At 42.4% G+C, this 26,537-nt stretch overlaps 1 protein-coding gene across 1 annotated transcript; it reads right to left on the reverse strand.

Annotated features, from left to right (window-relative positions):
* Positions 1 to 26,156, reverse strand: LOC142295376 (matrix metalloproteinase-23-like). Its single transcript, XM_075338482.1, has 8 exons — positions 25,953 to 26,156; positions 25,689 to 25,798; positions 25,067 to 25,203; positions 21,007 to 21,174; positions 2,770 to 2,934; positions 2,442 to 2,537; positions 2,235 to 2,355; positions 1 to 1,033 (listed from the first exon to the last, which is right to left on the reverse strand). Exons 1-8 carry the CDS (start codon positions 26,076 to 26,078, stop codon positions 862 to 864), a joined length of 1,095 nt encoding a protein of 364 aa, XP_075194597.1. The 5' UTR covers positions 26,079 to 26,156; the 3' UTR covers positions 1 to 861.
* Positions 26,157 to 26,537: the final 381 nt, after the last annotated feature.

Here is a 26,537-nt window from a genome sequence, read left to right on the forward strand (position 1 = left end):
ACTTTTTCATATGGCTGTATGTTAAACGACCACCCTCAAATACTGTACGTCACTATGGATATAGTCCAGACATAGTTAATCTCCCAGGTGCCGCACTTTCAGTATGGCGGCAAAGCACTTTCCTAACACTATTAACCTGCAGATTAGCACTATATCTGCAGGTTAATAGCAATATCCAACATGACAGGTTCCCTTTAAACTATTTAGGAAAAAAAGTTAATAACATTGATTATATTGTTATGGTGTATGGACTACATTATGCAACAAGTGAACAGGCTTTTCTTGAAGTTGATGTGTTGGAAAGCAGAAAAAATAGTCACTCATTAAAACCCCCAATTACATCTCGTGTGTATGGCGGCTGTCAGACTCTACACTGACGACCGATGATGTTGGGGAAGATAAGGATTGGCAATTTGGCTTCAATTGCCTGACCCTTCTGTCCTCTTGAAGCTGGTGTCTAATGGCAGCCTTCTCCTTTCGCGACATTGATAATACATGATTATTTGGCCTGGCTGAGGTTCCATTTATTTGGTTGAACAAATGCTCAGCCAACAACTATCACATGGGTCTAGCCATTTTAATGATATACACAATTTTGATTTAAGCGTAATTACTTGCACTTGGCTAGACCTTCTCATCCAATTCCATTGAAAAGAGGTACTGGAATACAAATTGCTGAAGAAGTTAATGCTGGATGCCCTGAGGGGTCTTGTGCAGTCAATGCTGTGACAGGTCAGTTTTGGTGACAAAGGGGGACATTGTTCTGCAGAAGTGCCAATAAGATAAAATTAAAAAATAAAATATTTAAAAAAACAAAAAAAAAGGTTAAATTCGCATTTTTACAGTAGGATTTTGGAAATGCTAAATTACGCGGAGGTTCCATGACCTTCCCCCCATGGTTACAATTCCTTGTCGAATTACACATGTGTAGCGTCCTTGGGTAAATACTTGCGCTTGTATAGTTAGACTGTGTAAAGACTTCTTGGCTACTCCTGCAGCTGACAAATTTAGACGGCTGCCATCCTTGTACCAACTACAATAAAAAGGATGATAAAAGACAATTCAGACGTGACTGTGGTAAGAAATAATCGGACATCTGTAAGATTGTGTTTGTAATCTTTATATCATATATCTTTACATTAAATTTCTTTACATTAATCTTTACATTACATTTGTGGTTGTTGTATCTGTAAAATAAAGTGATTATTAGGCTTCTTGCTGTTTATTTCTAGCTTTGTATAAGTGAAATAAGTAGTGTAGTCTTCAGTGCTTTTTTTTTGCCATCATATAGTACCAGACTACCAGAGTAACAAAGCCTCTGCTATCTATTGAAACTGTGCGCTCCTATCTTCTGAGCAGTGTGCTCCTTTCTGCCGGTCTATTGAGCGATTGGTAGGGGTCTCAAGACCCAGACTCACACATGTCTACAGATACCTAAAATGCATGCCAAACCCGAAAAAAAACTGGTTCAAAGTTGAGTTACAGTTTAAAAAATGGGTATGGGATATTGACTAGAAAAAGCCTGGAAAAGGTACAATAATCTTAAAATAATGTGTTTTTTTTATAGATAAAAAAATGGAGCATCTTCCAAACTAGGAAAATTATTACCTTTGAATGTATGAAAACAAGAAGATTGTTTACCAAACATGAAATGTCTCTGGAATGGAAGATTTCCAAATATGTAACGGGGTATTCTCACGTTTGAAAGTCATGCCTTAATCATGAAAGTTATCCCTTATTCCGTTTGCTGTGAGTCTGACCGCTGTGGCCTCTAGCGATACCGAGAACGGAGACTCTGAAGAGCCCCTTCTGAATGAGTGGTCGATCATGGGGACTACTGCTCCATTAACTTTCAATGGGCATGCCAGAGATTGCCAAGCACCGCATGGCTGATTTTCAGCACTCCCATTAGAATGAATGGAGTGGCAGTGCACATGATCGACCACCGCTTCATTCAGTCGGGGGCTGAAGAGCCCCGATTCTCTAGATCACTGGAGGCCATGGCGGTCATACTGTCAAATAATGTGAGAATACCCTTTAATGGAGTTTTGAGACCATCCAAATGTAAACAAGTTAGATAATTTTGAGACCAAGAATTTGGGAAATGTGACGTTACGCAGTTCTTATTTCTGATAATTTATCTTGAATTTAGACAAGATTCCTGATTCTTATGGAGTAAAAGTATGTTTTCTATAAGAATATGTTATAATGTGTGTCAAGTATACATATCTTACCTGATTCTCCGGCGCATAGGTGATGCATTATGGGTGCAGTTGAGGGTGACCATCTGACCCTTAGAGGCATAAAATGTCTTCACCTTGACTTTGTGTGACTTAGGTCCTTCTTCAGATGCCTCTTAATGGAAAGAAAATGATATTCATCCTGTGAAACTGATTCATAGATGAGAATGCAGTGTATGACATCAGAGATTATGTCCTTACCCTTGCAGCTATTACACTTTTGGTAACATGGACTCTGTAACCCACAGCTTTGCTGTTCTTTCAGTGCCTCACAGCTGGATGCAGAATCTGGACAGCCTGATAATAAAAATATTATTACAATCCCATTTCTTCTAATATATTCTAGCTAAGTGTGAAGTTAACGTCTGCATAAGTTAACAATTTAGTCACATTTTTTTAAAACTACTGCTTTTTATTAGAGGAATATCGCTTGATTAACTTGATTGACAGTCATGGATCCATGTCTAGTTAGCGTACAAAAAGACTTGAAAAGATGGTCTGCTAAAAAATAAGTGACATTAATACTTACCATAGAGATGCTGTATTGCCAGAATATCATCTCGCCCCAAGCGACGAGTTCGTGTATATGTAGCATTAGGATGCATAAGTGCAAAGACATCACTAGAGTGCCATAAGCCAAGCGCATGACCAATCTCATGAGCTGCCACCTGGACAAGATCATTATACCACACGCCTGTTGAGTAGTAAAGAGAAGTGTAAGCAGAAATGATAAAGACATTGGAGGAAAAAGAGAAAAAAATCAAATAAAACAGAAATGCTCACTAGTAAAACTATAACCTCATCTAAAAAAATGTTTAAAAGAACTGAAGTCCTCAGTGGTTGATACATAAAAAATTGTTTAAAAGAACAGTTTTTTTAAACAATTTTTTATCTCTACTGGCTAACACGGTACAAAGATATATTTTACCTGTATATCCTCATCTGTAATGGATGCTCTACAGTCACAGATTTCACTAAAATATCAGACAAAATAGGGCAGCATGTTGCACCATTTTGTCAAGTAAAATAACCCCCCCCCCAAAAAAAAAAACAAAAGGACCCCACTACAATTAATGGAGTCCATATAGTGCATCTTGTGTTTGGCATACAGAAGGTCTAACATTTCTTTTATTGTCATATTTTTGTGGATGAGGAACCTCCACCTCAAGGTCCGTTTGACATTTGCTCTGCCCCTTGGGCAGATTCTCAGGGGCCGGCCGATCCTTTAATTCTCTAGAGTGTGTGCACTGAATGTCATGGTGCACGCAACGCAGGGTTATGTAGTGACAATGGGCTCCTTTTTCACTGTTTGTGATATACTCACCAGTCGCAGTTTTCTATGGGATGTATGCAGCAGATGCAGTGTATCCTATGTGATATGTGTACCCCACCAGGGGCAGAACAATCGCAGTCGCAGGGGTTGCCATTGCGACTGAGCACGGGGGTTCAGGGGGCCCAATGACGTCAGTCAGTGGCGCATCAACAATGGCCGCAGGCTATGCGATCGCTGTGGGGCCCGTGACTCTGGGGCCAGGTGCCTGCGGTGGCATCGGGCCCCCACCGAGGATCGCATCGCACTTTTAATTGTATCGGCATCACAAATGCCGATACAATTAAAAGCAATAATGAGAAACGGAGCAGAGCGCTTCCTCTCTCATCTTTCTCGTGCTGTGTCTGTTTGCACTCTGACAGCTCAGCATAGCGGTGCACAATGACGTCACCACTGTGCCTTGTGCTGAGATGAGCAGAGCAGCAAAACGGTGGACGCGCTGAGGAGACCAGAGCAGTGGGGGAACGAGGAGAAGTGAGTATGTATTTAATCACGGTGGCCAGAGGGCTATGGGGCTCTATAAAACGATAAGGGAGCTGTATGCTACTACATGAGGGTACATAATACTATATGGTGGTGTACTATAATACATGGGGCACTATGGGGAGTGTATTATAATACATGGGGAGCAGTATATTATAATGAGCAGTATATTATAATGTATGGAGGAATAGGAGCAGTATATTATAATGTATGTAGGACTACGAGCAGTATATTATAATGTATGGAAGACTATGAGCAGTATATTATAATGTATGGAGGACTACGAGCAGTATATTATAATGTATGGAGGACTACAAGCAGTATATTATAATGTATGGAGGATTATGAGCAGTATATTATAATATATGGAGGAATAAGAGCAGTATATTATAATGTATGGGGGACTATGAGCAGTATATTATAATGTATGGAGGACTACGAGCAGTATATTATAATGTATGGAAGACTACGAGCAGTATATTATAATGTATGGAAGACTACAAGCAGTATATTATAATGTATGGAGGACTACGAGCAGTATATTATAATGTATGGGGGACTATGAGCAGTATATTATAATGTATGGAGGACTATGAGCAGTGTATTATAATGTATGGAGGACTATGAACAGTGTATTATAATGTATGGAGGGCTATGAGCAGTGTAATATAATGTATGGAGGACTATGAGCAATATATTATAATGTATGGAGGAATATGAGCAGTGTATTCTAATGTATGGAGGACTATGAGCAGTGTATTATAATGTATGGAGGACTATGAGCATTGTATTATAATATATGGAGAACTATGGGGAGTGTATTATAATGTATGGAGGAATATGAGGAGTGTATTATAATTTCTGGAGGACTATTAGATGCATTATAATATTGGATATTCTATCATTGGGATATCGGAGTATGGGAAAGCTGGGTGCTGAGGGAAAGAGCCAAGTGTCAGTGTAATTATCTTGTACCCCGGGGGGTAACTTTGCAGCGGGGCTCATTGAACTCTAGTTACGTCACTGTACCACAACTTCAGTGTCTCTGAGTGACACTGCTCAAAATTGTAAAATTTGGCCTGGTCATGAAGGTAAAAATAGGTTTGGAGGAGAAGGGATTAAATACATTTCAGTAAGTGCGTTCAATACTTTTTCCTTGTGTAATTTTTCAATATTACAGATCACTAAATTTATGGACATCTATGGTTTGATTTCTTTGCCTGTGTGTATTGGATGGGTTGTTATCGACATCTGGTGACATATTGATGTCAATAGCACCTTTAGAAATATATTTACATAGAAAATTGGGGATGTGTTCCATACTTATTTCACCCACTGTATATGATGAATGTACAGCACAGTCTCAGTGTCTCCTATGTGACATACAGTATATACAGCAGTCTCAGTGTACCCCAGCTGTGACCTCAGGTTAACTGACCTGAGGTGAATTCAGTGATCTCACCCCAGGTGAAGTCATTGATCTCAATGCCAGCTTACCAGATTAGGCAATAAGTGCACATTGAGAAGTTGGGTGAAAACATTTCTGCACCAAATCGTCATCTCCTGGCAAAAAAAAACAAAACACATTACTACAACATGCGTTTTGATTTAGTTTTGGTGCGTTATTTTGCCAGTAGATGCAGATTTTGTGCAGAAATATCTGCAACCAAATACTCAATATAGAAAATAGCATTTCAGCTCACCTGATAAAGTGCATGGTGCAGAGCAGCTCCATGGACAATCCAAAAGTAGAAATAGTACCGACACAAATCCGTAAAAAAAATAAAAATAATTTTCAATGCAAGAAAGCATAAAAACAAGAAGGTAGCTAGATAAAAAATATAACCTGATACAAGACAGGCACAGGTAACGTGTTATTGGCCCAAATTGTGGAGGTCAATGCCTCGGAGGTGGGGGTTTGGACTGTGTTATCACAAGGTCCATCTCCTCCTAAATGGCGTTCATGTGCTTTCTTTTCCAAGAAATTGTCCTCGACAGAGAGAAACTATAATGTTAGTAATAGAGAGCTCTTGGTGATTAGGTTAGATTTGGCTCCACTGGCTGGAAGGGGAGTTCATCCCATTATGGTGATCACAGACCATAAAAACCTGTCATATCTTGAGTCTGTCAAACGTCTCAGTCCCAAGCAGGCTAGATGGTCTTTTTTTTTTTTTTACAAGATTTAATTTTATTGTTACTATCCAGGGATTAAAAACCTCAAAGCAGATGCATTATTCTAGCACTTTCCTGGTGGTAATGATCATGTGAACTTGGTACCTATTTTGCAGAAGCGGGTGGTTGCCTCGGCCTTGTGCTTAGACCTGGAGGGGGTGGTGTTGGAGGCTCAGGGGAATGCCCCGGCTTCTTGCCCTTTAGGGAAGTTGTTTGTGCCACCCGATTTCCACCCTAAACTAATTGGGGAACATCAGAATTCTGTATTTGCGGATCATTCAGGTAGTAAAGCAACCTCAGATTCCTTTTTCGCCGCTTTTGGTGGCAGAGGTTGCATCAGGATATGGTTAGCTATGTGTCTGCTTGCAGTATTTGTGCGAGTTCCAAGATAATGCATACTCCTCCATCGGGATCTCTCCTGCCATTGGCTATCCTGAATAGACCATGTATGCATTTATCCATGGATTTCATTACTGAACTACCTTTTGTGTTCACAAAAGACTGTGGTTTGGGTGGTTGTAGATATGCTCAGTAAGATGACACATTTCATCCCGCTGCTGGCACTTCCAAATGCTAAGACTCTGGCTCAGGTGTTCATCAATGAAATTGTGAAGCTTCACAGGGTTCCTTCCGATGTGGTCTCAGATCGGGGAACCCAGTTTGGTTCCAAATTTTGGAAGACATTTTGTGCTCGGGGTGCAGGGTCTCTCTCTTCTGCCTTCCATTCTCAGTTGAATGGGCAGACAGAGTGCATAAATCAAAATTTGGAAACCTAACTTAGGTACTTTGCCTCCGAGAACCAGGAGGATTGGGCATTTTATTTACCATTTGCCGAATTTGCTCTAAATAATTGTCAACAGAAGGCTACTGGCAAGTGACCATTCTTTGGCACATACGGTTTTCATCCACAATTTGGTATCTTTTAGTGGTAGGGGTGCTTTGGGAGTTCCTGAGGAGCATTTTGCCTCATCGCTCTGTTCTGTATGGCAAGGGGTTCAGAATAATTTGAAGCTGATGGAGACAGATACAAACATATGGCTCACAAGAAACGCTTGCCAGGTCCGAACCGAAGTGACTGTGTTGTTGTCTACCAGGAACATAAAGTTGAATATTCCTTCCTGGAAGCTGGGACCTAGATTTATTGGTCCCTATAAAATAACCCTGTATAATTTCGTCTGCGGTTACCTCAGGCTGTAAGGATCCACAATGGGGCACTGCTCAAAAAGTATGTGGTACCTTTGGAGCCATCCCCCTTGCCGCCAGTCTCTGTCATGGTTGATGGTAACTTTCAGATAGCTAAAATTGTTGATTCTCGTTTTCTATGTTGTCCCCTTCAATACTTGGTGAACTGGAGGGGGTACAGACTGGAGGAAAGGATGTGGGTCCCAGCATCGGATGTGAATGCCACAAGATTGGTTCATTCATTCCATGCTCCCCATCCGCATAGGCCTGGTCCTGAGTGTCCAGAGACCGCTCATAGAAGGGCGGTCCCCCCAATTTTCATACTCAGCCATGATAAAGCTCAACAGCTGGGAGTTGGTATTGTCAGTGTGGGGAGACCCATGCTTATTGGCCCCCCTCAGCCTACAAATAGCACCCTGCAGCCACCCAGGATTGCAGCATCCATTAGATGTGACAATCTCAGAACTTTACCCGGAGTAATAAGGGGTTAATCACAGCTGCCACTAAGTGCTAGATTAGTAATGGGAGTCATCTATGAGACCCCTCCATTATTATTCTGCAAGTGAAAAGCAATAAACACAAACACTGAGAAAATTATTAGAAATAAAATACAAAAAAGCACCCTCTTTCACCACTTTATTAACCCCCAAAACACCCCTGCAGGTCCGACGTAATCCACAAAAGATCCCACGACGATTTCAGCTCTGCTACATCTGAAGTCTTAGCGCACGATTGTAACGCTGTGTCCCTGCCACTCTCCTCCTGCAGGGATGCGCTTTCACTCACCGCTGCGGCTAGCTTCTTCTATGCTGCCCAGCATATTTGCCTCTCCTCCACGTGGACTTCCTTCTCCTCCCGGAGTCTGTGCACACATCACTGGGCCTAGGGGAGTGCTCCTAGGGAGTGCATGCACGCCGCTGCCCCTCTCTTAATGGGCCAGCATGCTACTCCTACTCCTGGATATTTAGGGCAAGCTCCCACTAAGGGAGTTGCCTGTTCAACCCCCTAGTTTAGCTATTTAGTGTCCAGTGCTCTAGCTAGCTAATTGTCAGGTCCCCTTGTCTGTCCCGTCCGTTCAGAACTATTCTGTCCTGTTGTTGTCCGGGTCCCTGCCTGTCCATACCAGTCATGCTTTCTCCATACCAGAGACTGGGCCTGTTCATTTTTGTCCATGCTTCTAGCCTCAGCTTTCCCGGTGGCCCTCACCACACCAGAGACTGGACCTGTTTGTCCCGGCCGTGCCTCCAGCCTCAGTTTTCCCAGTGGCCCTCACCACACCAAAGACTGTGCCTATCCATCCAGGGCATGCCTCCAGCCTCAGCTATCCCGGTGGCCCTCACTACACCAGACACTGTGCATGTGCGTCCTAGCCGTGCTTCCAGCCTCAGCTATCCCGGTGGTCCTCACCACACCAGAGACTGTGCTCAGCTGTGCCTCCAGCCTCAGCTATCCTGGTGGCCCTCGCCAACCAGAGACTGTATCTGTCCATCCCATCGTGCCTCCAGCCTCAATTATACCGGTGGCTTACGCCACAACAGAGACTGTGCCTGTCTGTCCCGGCCGTTCCTCCAGCCTCAGCTATCCCAGTGCACCTCGCCACACCAAAGACTGTGCTTGTCCGCCCTGGCCATCCCTTCTGCCTCTACTACCCTCGTGGTCCCTGTCTACACCTGAAACTGAGCCTTGTCTACTCCTGTGTCCGCCCCTGCCCTGGAGGTCAACTGCCAGAGTCCCAGCCTTTACCCCACAAAAGGGTAGGTCCAGTGGGTCCACTTTTGCTCACCACAGTATCATCCCCAGCAGCGAGCGTGACAATTTGATCTGTCTATGGACTCCGCTGACTCCGTTTTTTTGCCCCAGTCTGAACTTTGCCATGTGATGGAATTTTTCCGAGTGAAGAAACTTGTCTGCCTGGCTCCATATTTCCAGAGGACTTTTGTTTTTCTGAATCCTGTTTCTGCTCCTGTTCCTGAGCCTATTGAAGTGACCATCGTCCATACAGCTGAGCTACTATGCCAGAATCTTCAAGCCAAGGTCCAGTGTGAAGCTGCGGTGGTACATCTCCAAGCTCCCATCCAATACCCTCTGAAGCCTCTGTCGGTGTCGTGCATGGATACCCCATCCAATACTTTCTGAAGCCTTCATCAGCGCAGTGTGTGGATGGAATGCTCCAATCCGAACCTTGACACTTCGTTCCTGAACCTGTGGTGCATCTCCAAGCTCCCATCCGATGCCTCCTGAAGCTCTTGTTGGTGTCGTGCGTGGATGGAATGCCCCAGTTTGAACCCAGATGTCTCGTTCCGGAACCTGTGGGATATACACTTTTGGAGAAGATCTCCCTCTTTATTTAGTCCCGTCTGTCTTGTCTGTTCTTTCTAGGTTTGCTTTGGATCCGTGTGATTTTGTCATGCCAGCCTGTTGTGATTTCCGCCAGTCTGCCGACTACCATTGACTTTTATGTGTTTTTGTCTTGTTAGCCTGTCTTGATTTCCACCTGTGTGACAGCTACCATCAACTTTGAGGAAAGAAACCCTTCTTCAGCCCTAAGGAAGAGAGGGCACAAGGAGGGTACTGTAATGCTACACACTGCCTCTACACTCCTGCAGCAACACGCTGTCATTCACCGCTGCAGCGGTCTTCTTCCACGCTGCTCGGAATCCATGCCTCTCCTCCACGTGGGCTTCCTCCCCCTCCCGCCTCACGGAGTCTGTGCGTGTGTCACAGGACCTCCGGGAGCGCTTTTAGGGAATGCGCGAGCCACTTACCCTCTTTTAAAGGGCCAGCACACAACGCCTAGGAAGTGCCTTTCAGCCTATCACTGAGAGGCACTGAGTATTTAGGGCAAACTCCCACTAGAGGAGTTGTCTGTTCAAAGCCCTAATTTGGCTGTAGCTAGCTAGTTGTCAGGTCCCCTTGTTTGTCCTGTCCATTCAGTTCTGTTGGTTACCTATATGAAGCTGTCAGTATGAAAGTGATACGCATGGGGTCCACCGCCTGATACTCTGGTATGGTAGGCAGGGTTGGTTATAACTGACCTATGGTTCTTACTCTATGCGTGCCTGGCCTGGTTCCCTGATACAGCTTTGTGCCTCCTGCGGGATAGGCACAATTTCACTGGCTTTATTGCATTTACAAAGGATTGTTGTAGATGTTGTCTATATCTCTTTTGCACACTTACATGTGTATATGAACACCACTTATACTGGTTGTTGCATGCACTTGCATCGTTGTGCTCAGTATGGGATGTCCTTAGTATATTACTAGATAATTATACAATAGCTCTACGTCTTTTGTGTGCCTCTAATATTAATACATTTAGTGTTTTATTACTATAGGGCAATTCAATATATGACAGTATTTCCTTTGATTATACCCTACCACAATTATACCTGCCATCAGTTGTCTGGTGAATGTTTTTAAGGTTTTAACTTTCTTTATGGAACTTTCAATAAAGTTCCATTTTTGCAATTGATGCTGGTGTGCACATTCTCCTACAGTCCCTGACAGAAGGTCTGTCGCTTATCCATGTTATGTAAATAAAAGCTTATAACCTGAATTTGGTTTAGGTTATGAAAATAAAGTTGCTGCAAAGCTGAAATATTGATCATTTAATGAACACAGAAAGGTCAGATTTTGGCAAGACAAAAGTTTTGTCGCCCACAGAAAGTAATGTGAAATTCAAACAAATAATTAACTTCTAATACAAAGATATGTTGGATAAAAGTTGTGGTGCTATTTGAGCCATATTTAATATTTTGTGTGACTTCCATGAGCTTGAAGGACTGCATCCATGCGGTTCAACAATGATTCATACAATTTATTGATGAAGTCATCAGGAATAACAAAACATGCAGTCTTACATGCCTCCCAGAGTTCATCTAGATTCTTTGGTTTTCTCATCCAAGCTTCCGCTTTCATCCTACCCCAAACATGCTCAATGATGTTCATGTCTGGTGACTGGGCTGGCCAGTCCTTGAGCACCTTGATCTTCTTTGCCAGGAGGAACTTTGTTGTAGAGATGGATGTATGAGATGGAGCGCCATCTTGTTGCAGAATTTGACCCCTTTTATGATTGGGAATGTAATAGGTAGCTAATACTTCTTGATATTTTAGGCTATTGATATTGCCTTCCACCTTGCAAATGTTTTGCACACCCCCATACTGAATGTAACCCCAGACCATGATCTTTCCACCACCAAACGTAACTGTTTTCTGGATCCATACGGGCTCCAGTAGGTCTCCTGCAGTATTTGCGGTGGCTGTGGTGTAATTCAACTGAAGATTCATCAGAGAAATCCACCTTCTGCCACTTTTCCAGCATACATCTGTTTAGCAGGCTGTGGGACTTGGCAAATGGCACACGGTTTTTCAATTGCCTTTTGTTTAGTGCTGGCTTCTGGGCACTGATTCGACCATGGAGGCCATTTCGAGACAGAATCCTACAAACTGTTCTAGTTGACACAGGGACTTGAAGTGACCAGGCCTGTTGGAGCTCTGCTGCAGTGGAAGAGGGGCTGGCTTTGGATTTTCTAATCAACAAACGTTCCTCCTGAGCAGTTGTCTTGCAGGGTCTGCCGGACCTGGGCTTGTCAAAAACATCTCCAGTGTCTTCAAATCTATTTTTAATTCTTTGTACTTGACGCTGATACACATTAAAGGTGCCAGCCACCTCTGCAGTGGATCTGATCTTCAGCCTCTTGATAATCAAGGCTTTTGTCACAGGGTGGATTTTTGGCATGTTGTCAGAGGTCAAGTTGCAGTTCAAGTGAAGGTCTTGGGTGCTGGGTTTCTTTTTATACACACACACTAATTAACACTAGAAGTCCCAGAAATTTCGAGCTCCCCCCTGAAGTCCTGAAAGAGGGTCAAATGACCCTTAGTCCAAACTGAATAGAACTAACTAGAAACTAAGGGGTGCTTCACACATAGCGACAGCGACAACGACGTCGCTGTTACGTCACCATTTTCTGTAACGTAACAGCGACCTGGTAAGTCGCTGTTATGATCGCTGCTTAGCTGTCAAACACAGCGACGCAGCAGCGATCATAACATCGCTACATGTGCAGAGAGCAGGGAGCCGCGCACACTGCTTAGCGCTGGCTCCTTGCTCTCCTAGCTACAGTACACATCGGGTTAATTAACCCGATGTGTACTGCAGCTACATGTGCAGAGAGCCGGAGCCGGCAGCACAGGCAGCGTGAGAGCTGCGGAGGCTGGTAACTAAGGTAAATATCGGGTAACCACCTTGGTTACCCGATGTTTACCCTGGTTACAGCTTACCGCAGCTGCCAGATGCCGGCTCCTGCTCCCTGCTCGCTTCATTTTGTCGCTCTCTCGCTGTCACACACAGCGATCTGTGTGTCACAGCGGGAGAGCGCCTTTGAAGAAAACGAACCAGGGCTGTGTGTAACGAGCAGCGATCTCGCAGCAGGGGCCAGATCGCTACTCAGTGTCACACACAGCGAGATCGCTAATGAGGTCACTGTTGCGTCACCAAAACCGTGCCGTAGCAGCGATTTCGGTAGCGATCTCGCTATGTGTGAAGCACCCCTAAATGGCTAAACTCAATGGAAAACAACAACCTGTACTGTGGTGCGACAGTAATGGTCTTAAGTACAGAACAAAAGAAGGTGATTAAAGGATGTTAGCTAAAATCCTTCAGGTCATTCAACCCGTCTCTGGGTTCCAAAGGTAGAAATGTTAAATGACCCCTCTCTGGGAATTCTAGTGTTAAGTGATCAGTTCGTGAGCACAGGTGAGGATGTAAACTAGGATTGGGTGCATTATATGACAAGGCGGCAAAACGTTTGTCTTGCCAAAATCTGACCTTTCTGTGTTCATTAAATGATCAATATTTCAGCCTTGCAGAAACTTAATTTTCATAACCTAAACCAAATTTGGGAGGGTTTCAGCTTTCAAAAGAGTAATTTATGAAACCAATGGATGAATTTAAAGTCAGGTTATAAGCTTTTATTGACATAACATGGATAAGTGACATACCTGTCAGGGACTATATATGCACGATCTTTTCGTCTTCTTTTCATAGTTTGCTTTACCATGCATTATGTGGCACCTGGCCTAATACACTTAGTTACATTGCTGTGCACCCCTCTCACTCATTCTTGTCCGAGGATGCACATCCAGCTGAAATGCATCGCAGCACTGTGATACAAGCTGCTGGACAAACACTGGCTGGCAGCTGACGTCCGTACCGTGACTGGGGGCAGCACATATCAGCTGCTGACAACTGCACACTAGCTACAGAGGAAACCAGGAGACGTGGAAGCGGAGGACAGTTGAGTAAAATGTTTTTGTTTTATTTTTTTTAATTATGCTTTAAAGAAAAAACGGGGACATATATACTAGGATGAGGACCATAGATACCAGGATAAGGACTATATATGGCAGGATGAGAACCACATATACCAGGATGAGGACCATATACTTATATATCAGGAGGAGGACTATATATACCAGGATGGGGACCATATATAACAGGATAAGGACCATATATACCAGGAGGAGGACCATATAGACCAGGATGGGGACCATATATACTAGGATGGGTTTAGGATGAGGACATACAGTGGCATGTAAAAGTTTGTTCACCCCTGGTCAAAATAAGCGTTATTGTGAACAGTTAAGCAAGTTGAAGATGAAATGATCTCTAAATGGCATAAAGTTAAAGATCACACATTTCCTTTGCATTTTAAGCAAAAAAAAATGTATTTTCATCTTTTACATTTTAAAAATTACAAAAAGGAAAATGTGCCGATGCAAAAGTTTGGGCACCCTTGGAGATTTGTGTGCTCAGATAACTTTGACCAAGATTTCAGACCTTATTTAGCCTGTTAGGGTTATAGCTTGTTCACTGTCATCATTAGGAAATGCCAGGTGATGCAAATTTCATAGCTTTATAAAAACCAAGCCTCCTTTAACCTTGTGCCAAAAAACAGCAGCCATGGCTTCTTCTAAGCAGCTGCCTAGCAATCTGAAAATGAAAATGATGGAGGCCCACAAAGCAGGAGAAAGCTATAAGAAGATAGCAAAGTGTTTTCAAGTTGCCCTTTCGTCAGTTTGAAATGTAATTAAGAAATGTCAGTTACGAGGAAGAGTAGAGGTCAAGATAAGGTCTGGAAAACCAAGCAAAAGTTCTGTGAGAGCTGCTCGTAGGATTGCTAGATAGGCAAATCAGAACCCCTGATTGACTGCAAAAGGCCTTCAGGAAGATTTAGCAGACTCTGGAGTTGTGGTACATTATTCTACTTTTCAGAGACATCTGCACAAATATGGCCTTGATGGAAGAGTCATCAGAAGAAAACCTCCCCTGCTTTTTTACCATAAAATTCAGCGTCAGAAGTATGCAAAAAAATATCTAAAGAAGATGATGTATTTTGGAAACAAGTCTTGTGAAGCGATGAGGTTAAAAAAGAACTCTTTGGCCACAATGATTGATGTGGAGAAAAAAGGACACAGAATTTCAAGAAAAGAGTATCTCATCAACCATTAACCATGGGGGGTGGATCAATCATGTGGTGGGTTTCTGCTGCAGCCAATGGCATGGAGAACATTTTATGAGTAGAAGAAAGAATGGATTCAATGAAATTTCAACTAATTCTTGATGCAAACATAACGCTATATGTAAAAAAGCTGAAGTTGAAAAGAGGATGGCTTCCACAAATGGTTATTATCCTAAACACATGTGAAAATCCATAATAGACGACCTCAAAAGGTGCAAGCTGAAGGTTTTACAATGGCCCCTGATCTGAACATCATTGAAAATCTGTGGCTAAACTTCGAAAGAGCAGTGCATGCAAGACGACTCAGGAATCTCACGGAACTGGAAGACTTTTCCAAGTAAGAATGGATGAAAATCTCTCAAATAAGAATTCAAACACTCTTGGTTTATAAGCTATGATACTTGCCAAAGGGGCTGCTACTAGGTACTAACTGTGTAGGGTGCACAAACTTTTGAATCGACCCATTTTCCATTTTTGTTAATTTAAAAATGCAAAACATGAGTATATATATATATATATATATATATATATATATATATATATAAAATACAAAGGAAAGGTGTCATCATTAACTTCATGCCTTTCAGAGATCATTTCATCTTCAACTTGCTTAGCTGTTCACAAAAACAGTAATTTTGACTAGGGGTGCCCAAACCTTTTCATGCCACTGTATATTCCAGGGTGGAGAACCTTGATACCTTGATGGTAGCCATATATATCAGGATGTGGATCATATATACCAGGATGTAAATCATATATACCAGGATGTAAATCATATATACAAGGATGGGGACCATATATAACAGGATAAGGACCATATATACAAGGAGGAGGACCATATATACCAGAATGGGGACCATATAGACCAGGATGCGGACCATATATACTAGGATGGGCAAGGATGAGGACATATATTCCAGGGGGAACATATATACCTCGATGGGAGACGTGTATATATCAGGATGTGGATCATATATACCAGGATGTGAATCATATATACCAGAATGGGGACCATATACAGTATACCATGTATACCAGGATGGGGACAATGTGTACCAGGATGGGGGATATATATCAGGATGGGGGCCATATATACCAGAATGGGAGACATATATAGCAGGAGGGAGGACATTACTACATAATGAAGGGGGGGGGCAATTCGTATGTCTTTATATGATTTAGAATTCTACTGGTACCACTGCCTATACATCTGACCATCGTGTGTGTAGGGGGGGGGACAGGTGCAAATTTTGCATCAGGGCTTATCACACTGTAGTTCCGCCACTGGAGGCTAGTGATGGCGGCTCTGTAGCGCAGGCAGCATTTGCACTGTATGGAGCAGACCCAGGTAGAATGTACATCCCATACCAGGAACAGATTAAAAGGAATAAATCACTAGATTTTTGCCATCTAATCTGAGAGTAGCATAATGTATAAGCAGAGCCATTTACTAGGATGCTTAATAAAATCATGTTTTTATCAGCAGGAGCTTATCATTAGATGACTAGTAAACCTGCTATCATGTAGTTCTCTATATTCATCATGAGGCCTTTATAGCCCACACCCACCACTGATACCATTGACTGGCATCTATCTGTTTTAGCACAGTGTACAGAAAAGGTTGTCAATCAGTGGTGTGAGCAAGGTTATACAGAACTCCGCATTCAGAGAACTGGTATATCTGCAGCAGATAAAACAGTGATTTTATAAATAAAAAGACATGCAGCCCAGTAATTGATACATCGCTGAACTCAGGGTATCTGCCCCTGCATCATGCTGCTCTGAGATGGGTTATAGCAAAAACGTGTTAACAGATTCCCTTTAAAACACTGGCAGATATTACAAATACTTAAAGCACCAAGTGCAACCCTTTCTTAAAAAAAAAAAAGACATGCTGCTACACAAGACCGCTTGTCATAAACATAAGGACTCGTTTGGACATCAGTATTTCATGTACAAGTTCTGTGTTCTTTATAAATAGAACTTATACTCATTATAATTTACTAGGCTGTTCGCATTTCTGTGTTTATTTGTGGCCCGAGTGGTTTCCACCAAAACAAGGAGACATATCAGATTTTGATCTAAGTAATGGATCGAACTTTGCAGCTTCATTCCACTCCTCCCTAACTAATTTTATGATTTCACTTTCGAATGATTTTTTCTGGACTGAGCAGATTTGGAAACATTTAAAGAAAACAAAAGTGGACTACACAATGTGCACAATTATTAGGCAATTTGTATTTTAATTATTAATTTTATTATTAAACAACTACAGTGTTTTGGTTATTTCCAAGGGTTATTAAATCTGAATATTTAAGAATGTAAAAGTGAGATTTTGTCTTTCTTAGGAGATTATCTATGTGCGCAGAATTATTCTGAAACTGTTAAAGGTGCTTTACACGCTGCGACATCGCTAGCGATTGCTAGTGAGCTCGAGCGTGATAGCACCCGCCCCCGTCGTTCATGCGACATTTGGTGCTCGCTGCCGTAGCGAACATTATCGTTACGGCAGGGTCACACGCACATACCTTGTCAGCGACATCGCTGTGACCGCCGAACAATCCCTCCCTCAAGGGGAGGTGTGTTTGGCGTCATAGCGACATCACTGCAGCATCACTAAGCGGCCGGCCAATAGAAGCAGAGGGGCAGAGATGACCGGGATGTAACATCCCTTCCACCTCCTTCCGTCCTCATTGCCGGTGGACGCAGGTAAGAAGATGTTCGTCGTTCCTGCGGTGTCACACATAGCGATGTGTGGTGCCGCAGGAGTGACGAACAACATCGTACCTGTGGCAGCAACGATATTAAGGAAAGGAGAGACGTGTCAACGATCATCATTTTTGAATGATTTTGCGATCGTTGATCGTCGCTCCTTGATGTCACACGCTGCAATGTCACTACCGGCGCCGGATGTGCGTCACTAACGACGTGACCCCGACGATATATCGGTAGCGATGTCGCAGCGTGTAAAGCACCCTTTAGTGTGCATAATTCTGCACATAAATTAAACACGTCAATTTTCCCTTCTCGATTATTTATTTTCATCTGGTAAAGTGAGAATAATATCCAGACAACTCAAAATGTACATAAAATGATCTCTGAAAGGCATAAAGTTAAAGATGACACATTTCCTTTGCTTTTTATTGGGAAAAAAATATATATTTTCAACTTTTACATTTTAAAAATTACAAAAAGGAAAATGGGCTGATGTAAAAGTTTGGACACTCATGGAGATTTGAGTGCTCAAATAACTTGGGCCAAGGTTTCAGACCTTAATTGGCCTGTTAACGTTATGGCTTGTTCACTATCATCGTTAGGAAAACCTAGGTGTTGCAATTTTCACAACTTTATAAAAATCCAGGCGCCTTTAGCCTCATTCCAAAAACCAGCAGCCATAGGTTCTTTTAAGCAGCTGCCTAGCACTCTGAAAATGAAAATGGTTGAGGCCCACATAACAGGAGAAACCTAGAAGAAGATAGCAAAGCGTTTTCAAGTTGCCCTAACCTCAGTTCACAATGTAATAAAGAAATGGCAGTTAACAGGAACAGTAGAGGTCAAGATAAGGTCTTGAAGACCAAGCAAAATTTCTGTGATAGCTGCTTGTAGGATTGCTAAAGAGGAAAATCAGAACCCTCTCTAACTGCAAAAGATCTTCAGGAAGGTTTAGCAGACTCTGCAGTTGTGGTACTTTGTTCAACTGTTCAGAGATACCTGCACAAATATGGCCTTCATGGAAGAGTCATCAGAAGAAAACCTCTCCTGCGTCCTCAGCATAAAATTCAGGATCAGAAGTATGCAAAAGAACATCTACTGTAAACAAGCCAGATGCATTTTGCATACAAGTCCTGTGGACTCTCTGGCCTCAGGCCACAATGATCAAGAGTATGTGTGCAGAAAAAAGGACACAAAATTTCAGGAAAAGAATATCTTGCCAACCATTAAACATGGGGGTGGATCAATTATGCTTTGAGGTTGTGTTGCAGCCAATGTCATGGGGAACATTTCACAGGTAGAGGGAAGAATGGATTCAATGAAATTTCAACAAATTCTTGATGCAAACATAATACCACCTGTATAAAAGTTGAGGTTGAAAAGACGATTTCTTCTACAAATGAATAATAATCCTAAACACACGTCAAAATCCACAATACACTACCTCAAAAGGCATCGGCTGAAGGCTGTACAATGGCTCTCACAGTCCCCAGACCTGAACATCAAATTTGTGGCTGCAAAAAAGCAGTGTATGCAAGATGACCCAGGAGAAAGGACTCTTGGCTGCTACAAAAAGAGTTTACAAACTATGATACTTGCCAAAGGGGGTGCTACTAGATACTAACTATGCAGGATGTCCAAACATTTGCATCGGCCCATTTTTCTTTTTTAATTTAAAAAATGTAAAAGATGACAATATTTGTTTGCCTCAAATACAAAGGAAATGTATCATCTTTAACATTGTGTCTTTTAGAGATCATTTCATCTTCAACATGCTTAACTGTTCACAAGAACAGTAATTTTGACCAGGAGTCCCCAAACTTTTGCTTGCCACGCTCTCATAGAGATGTCGTGAGTTCTGATCTCCGGCACGCTCCAGTAAACAGTGGAGCTGCCAGCAAGTGATAACAGGAAGATGGGGAGTATGAGACATGGGACTTAGGGTCCCGTGACAGATAGCGACGCACCAGCGATCCCACCAAAGATCCGACCTGGCAGGGATCGCTGGAATGTCGCTACATGGTCGCTGTTGAGCTGTCAATCAGGCAGATCTCCACAGCCACCAGTGACCTGTGTAACGACGGATTCCTGTACACTCAGAACTGGCGCTCCACAGTCTCCCGCTGTCAAACACGCCGATGCGTGCTGCACAGCGGCAGACCAACGAGCAAAAAATGGTCTTGATCGTTTTGTCACAATCAGCGACCTCGCAGCAGGGGCCCGCTCGCTGCTGCTTGTCACACACAGCCATATCGCTGGCGAGGTTGCTGATACATCACAAAACCTGTGACGTTTCAGCGATTTCGCTAGCAATCTCGCTATGTGTGACGGGGGCTTTAGATTTAAAGCACCACTCCAGCGGTGCAATAAAATAAAACGCTGGGTTGGTGCTTTAAATTTATTTTTTGCCCATTTTACCTGAAGAAAAAAAGTTGCCTAATAGTTCTGCAGACTTTCATAAAGGGTTTTGATATCCTTAAAGGTCGCTTTACACGCAGCGACATCACTAACGCGATGTCGTTGGGGTCACGTAATTCGTGACGCACATCCGGCCTTGTTAGCGACGTTGTTGCGTGTGAAACGTACGAGTGACCGCTAATGAGCAAAAATACTCACCTTATCGTTGCTCGTTGACACGGTGCTCTATTCCCGATTATCGTTGCTGCTGCAGGTACAATGTTGTTCGTCGTTCCTGTGGCAGCACACATCGCTATGTGTGACACCGCAGGAACGAGGAAGCTCACCTTATCTGCGGCCGCCCGCAATGAGGAAGGAAGGAGGTGGGCGGGATGTTCGTCCCGCTCATCCCCGCCCTCCATTTCTATTGGGCGGCCACTTAGTGACGTCGCTGTGACACCGAACGAACCGCCCCCTTAGAAAGAAGGTGGTTTGCCAGTCAAAGCGACGTCGCTAGGCAGGTAAGTAGTGTGACGGGTCCGAGTGATGTTGTGCGCCACGGGCAGCGATTTGCCCGTGATGCACAACCGACGAGGGCGGGTACGCTCGCTAGCGATCTCGCTAGCGAGATCGCAGCGTGTAAAGCGGCCTTTAGCCACACCCTCCATCTTTACACAAAATAACATCAGCTGATATGCTTCATCTAAAAATATTCAAGTTTATACAGCTTATAGTTGGAAAATCTGGAGAATAATGATGATGTCAGAATACTCACTTGCCTGATTGTGTGCACAGTGTACAAGCTGCTGGAAGGTCTTAATCAGTTTGCACACGAATTTCTACAGTAAATTCAGAATGTTCGGTGTATTTATTAATAGGAGAAATGCTTTGGGTATCTACAGACTTTTGAGATATAATTCATTGCAGCTTGGGCACGTTAGTTTTACCTTAGAAATGAAAGACAAATTACCCTGCTTCCAGCTAAAACGTGAAGGTCCAAGTATCCAGAACTCATGATTATCAAAGTGAATATCACCTCGAGGTGGCAGAAAAGCATGAGCCAGTTCTCCATTCAGACCATCAAAACAGGGGTGCAAAGGGGATCGCCAGCAGTCACTGTGATTAAAGGAGTAAAACCCTGGAAAATGAATGGTCACATTAAAAAAAAGTGTGACTTCAACCAATAATGTCTTTTTGGATTTTTGTATGGAAATATAATTTTAGGAAGTAATACTCTTTTTGTTTGTAAAACATCTTGCTTTATTATGTCTAGTGTTGGTCATTTTACACAGTGTTCTTTCTTGTTATGTAAAGTGCCTTCCCTTATTAAATAGTGCCTCTTTTGTTATATTTAGCGTTGTCCCTTATTACATAGTGTTGTCTCTTACTATGTATAGTGCCATCCATTCTTTATTTATTTTGATATTTTAAATAACGCCGTCAATTCCACAGCGCTTTACATTTCTATTCATTATTGCATAGCGTCCTCTCTTATTATGTATAGTGCTGCTGCTTATTACAATTGTTTTTTCTCGTTATTGATAGCCATCCCTTATTGCATTGTCCATTCTTACTATGTATAGTGCTATCCTTTAAAACATAGTATACTCTCTTGTTATGAACAGAATCATCCCTTTTCCCCTCTTATTATGTATAGCACCATCCTTTATTACATAGCATCCTCTATGATTAGACATAGTGCATTCTCTCTTATTTTGTAAAGTGCCATCCCTCATTACATAGTGTTTTCTGTTATGTTTAATGCTGTTTCTTATTACATAGTGTCTTATCTTATGTACAGTGCCATATCTTATTACATAGCGTTATATTTTACTATGTATAATGCATAACCTTATCACAGTGTCTTCTTTTGTTATGTATAGTTTTGCTCTTTATTATACTTGTACTGTATAGCAGTGTGCATTATTACATAGTATCGTCTCTTGTTATGACCCAAATATTGGCATTTTAGCTGTTTACCAATAAATAATCAAGATATAATCAATACAGGCTTAAGGTACAGACTTTCAGCTTTAAAGAGGTGGTCCACTACACAGCATAGTGGCAGCACATCGATGTAAAGCTCATGAAGGCTTTTCTGAAATACCTTGTGCAGTTAATTGTGCCTCTGAGCAGCACTATTGCGGTCCTCTCATCTCCATCACATGACCCTCGGGCTCTATGGCCTCGCGATCCATTGAGATCACGTCAACTTCCAGTTGACCCGACATACCCGAGGCGGGACCCAGTCTCCCTGAGTGACTGGGCTGTGGGTAGAGTTTCGCCGCTCATCACAGCCCAGCATCGCTCCTGCTTGCGGCACTTTGCAGTGAAGGAGAGAGCATGCGAGATGCTGGGCTGTGACGAGCGGTGAAACTCTGCCCACAGCACAGTCACTCAGGGAGGCTGGGTCCCACCTCGGTCATAAGTATTTATCGTAAAAAAAAATACTTTATACGCTTAGGTGAATGCAGTAAATACCTTAGGTTTCAGTAATAGGGACAGATCTTTTGCTGGGATCAGTCACTGTCACTCAAGTTCAGGCATTATGCTTTTTTTTTAACTTAGTCACGTCACAAGTATATTAGATTTTATGACAGGGTATTGATCCAGGGAACTAGTCTGATTGCCGGATGTGGAGTCAGGAAGGAAATTTTTTCCCCATTGGAACTTGTTTGCCACATTGGGGTTTTTTTGCCTTCCTCTGGATCAACATGTTAGGCTACGGGTTGAACTAGATGGACTTAGAGTCTCCCTTCAACCTTAAAAACTATGATACTATGAAGTATTGTAATTCATTACACCACAGGTCCTTTAACATCACTTCACTGTTGCGCTTTGCCTATTATGGTCACATGATTGTGACATCAGCACAGGTCCTGCAGAACGACTTCTGCTGATTACCTTAGGTCCTTCACTATCACTTCTCGGCTGATCTGACCATTATGGTCACATGATCATGACATCAGCACAGGTCCTGAAGAACCACTTCTCTTCTGATTACCACAGGTCCTTCACTATCACTTATCTACTGAGCTTCATCACCTCTTATGGTCACATGATCGTGACATCAGCACAGGTCCTTTAGCACCATTTTTCCAATGTTGCGCTCCAGAGCTGTAGGCAAGACACAGTTGTCTTTGTATTCCTCACCTGGTTGCTGCAACACACATTTCACACCATCTGAACCAAATAAGTTTATCTTGGTCTCATCACACCAGAGGATGTGATTCCAGTAATCCATGTTCTTAGTCTGTTTGTCTTCAGCAAACTGTTTGCGGGCTTTCTTGTGCATCATCTTTTGAAGAGGCTTCCTTCTGGAATGACAGCCACGCAGACCAATTTAATGCAGGGTTCAGCGTATGGTCTGAGCACTGACAGGCTGACCCTCCACACCTTTAACCTCTGCAGCAATGAAGGCAGCACTCACATCCAATTTGAAAAGACAACCTCTGGATATGATGCTCAGCATGCGCACTCAAGTTCTTTGGTTGACCAGGCTGAGATTTGTTCTGAGTGGCACCTGTCTTGTTAAACTTCTGTATGGTCTTGGCCACCGCGTGCTGCAGCACCCCCCCACAAAAAAAAATGTAAAAATGTCAGTGTCTCAATACTTTGTCATGTGGGCTTGAGCATCGATTACAGCTTGACAACTACGTTTCATGCTGTTCACAAATCAAATTATTGTCTGCTGAGGCATGGCATCCCACTGTTCTTGAAGGGCGGCCTTCAGGTTATTGAGGTTCTGGAGAACAAGCCTCTACATGTGAATCCGCGGATCCCATAGATTTTCTATGGGATTCAGGTCTGGAGAAAGTGCAAGTTACTTCATTTAAGTTACTCCAGTCTCCAGCAGCCGTTCTCTAATGATGCGAGCAGGAGCATGTTCATCCATGAAGATGAAATTAGGCCTGTGTTATTCATGGAGAGGTACAATGAATGGATTAATGATGTTATTCAAGTAGTAGAGGCTTGTCACATTACCATACATAAAATGTAGGGCCGTTCTGTATTGTCTAGACACACCTGCCCACATTGTAAAATTACTACCAAAGACTGACACCAGTGGATGATGCATAGCGCTATCCTAGATTCTCCAACATTGTTGGCAGCCATCATTTCTGCTCAGCGTGTATCGATTTTTATCAATGAATAGCACTGAGGCCCATTGGTCTCTAGCCCTGTAAGATGACGCCTGTGCCTGGTGGTGTGGTCAGGTATCCTTGCAGGTTATATAGCATGCAGAATATGCTGATGTAAACAGTTTTGTATGATCTGACGTGATACTTAGGTACCTCACAGTAAATGTGCCAGGAGTTGTGTGGCATTCATTATCTGGTTCCAAAGGACATTATTTACAATGAAACAGTCATCAGTGTGGGACGTGGCCAAAGGATATTCACTTCTATGCCTTTCTGTGACTCTTCCAGTCTCTCTCTATCTCTGTTGCAACTAGCTGATGACACTCATTGACACTTAAGCACAGAGGACACTTCCGTCTGAGAACTTCCTGGTTGAAGCCTTGCAATGGCGAGGTACTCCTGATCAGTCTCATGAAGTCATAATGTGAACAGGATGATGAACAGGACTGTTTAAATACCAATTCTAATTGAAACCTGAAAATTATCGGGCGATTAATGGATCAAACACCTGTTGTGAATTTTTCCATTAAGTTTCTTGTTAAGAACGGCATTCAAAAGTTTAGAGAAGGTCACAATAAATTCACCTGAAAAGGTTAGAGTGCATCTTGGGATCACCCTGAAAAAAATGTCACTCAAAAGCCAAATATCCCTAACTTTTTGTGAGTAGTGTGTGTGTGTGTGTGTATATGTATACTGTATATATACTGTATATACACATACATATGTAATACTTTAATTGTAATTTTGTCTGTGATGAAAATGAGATGTCTTCTAAAAATGATTACAAAACAGAAATTGTCAAGCTATTAGTCTAATATTAGGTTTAGTAGCCAGAGTGAATATTGCAAGAGTTTAAGATAAGGTATTCACTAAGTTGACAGTGCTTACCAATGCTTAGGTCCGATTCATGTGTAGGGAGCACACGTTGAAAAGTTAGAGGGGAAACCTTACTCCACATACTGAAGGCAATCTCTAGTGCTTTATTTGTGTCACCTTTGTTCAATGTATTTGGATACTGGACAATCCTGCAAAAAAAAAAATATATATATATAAATTAAATAAAAATAAATTAAATAAATGAATAATAAGATATGGAATAGCGTCTATAGCTATGTGAGGAGTATATTATCTATAATTCAGAAACAGAGTATGTCCCATTGCAGTCAGTAGATCACCCGGCATTGAGTAACACCATATGGAGAAAGAAGAGAATGTACCGCATCTTTATGGAACTAAAGACACTTCTCCAGAATGTACCGCATCTTTATGGAACTAAAGACACTTCTGTGTTATACCATGCCTGATGAAGAGACCTGAGTAGTCTCGAAAGCTTGCAATTATTACCATCTTTTCAGTTAGCCATTAAAAGGTATCAACCACTGAGGACTCTCTGTTCTTTTAAACAATTTTTTTACCATATGGAGAAGTCAGTCATTCCTCTAAGTGTATCAATGACACTGAGTAAGTAGTTCTTGTACATAACAGGAAAAGGAAGAGAAAATGAGCTCACCTGTATGTCAAGTTCAAATGATCCCACTTGTGTCCCAGTGGATTTATAGTGTAACGTTTCCATCTGCCATTCCGAGATGGGAGGACAACACCACAAGCTTTTCCATCACTCTGCATTTGTACAAGAATAAACAGAACAGCTAAGTATTATAAATCTACTGATGCTACTGCAATACAGATAAATATCTCAGTTACATGCAAGATATATATATGTGTGTGTGTGTGTGTGTGTGTGTGTGTGTGTTAAATAAAAGCTGCTACTTACCATATCATGTACAGATCCATGCTGATTCCAGTTGCCAATACTGAGCAAAAAAAGGAAAGCACCAGTGATAGCATACATAGACATACTGGAGATGCCATCAATAAATATCCAACGCATCCTGGGCATATGAGAGGCACCACAGACAAGTGCCAGCTGCTACACTCCTGTTGAGAATCCCAGAATCATTGCAGTGATATCAAAACACTGCAATCTAAAGCAGAAAAAAAATGTGGATAAAAGATGGGAGATCAAACAAACAAATATTCTACGGCAGGAGGGATCAAGGATGTGTCAGAGAGGAAGGAGATATAGATAAAAGTCTAAGATCTAAACTAAAGCAGACATGCATAATATTCTGCGAAAGAGGAAAGTGCAGGAGTGAATGAGGGGCTGCACAAGTCATGTGTGTTTTGTTAGTGGACACGTGGAGAGATGAACAACCCGCTCTTTGTCTGCGATTCCAATAGGCAATTTTTAACCATATGTTACATTCAACACCCTCCACACTGACTACAGTACAGAAAATGACATTTAGAATATGTTTTTTCTTCCGTTTGGGTTCCGTTTGTAACAGTTCCAGTTGAA

Source organism: Anomaloglossus baeobatrachus, chromosome 3 (genome assembly GCF_048569485.1).
Source record: "Anomaloglossus baeobatrachus isolate aAnoBae1 chromosome 3, aAnoBae1.hap1, whole genome shotgun sequence".
Taxonomy (NCBI): Eukaryota; Metazoa; Chordata; class Amphibia; order Anura; family Aromobatidae; genus Anomaloglossus; species Anomaloglossus baeobatrachus.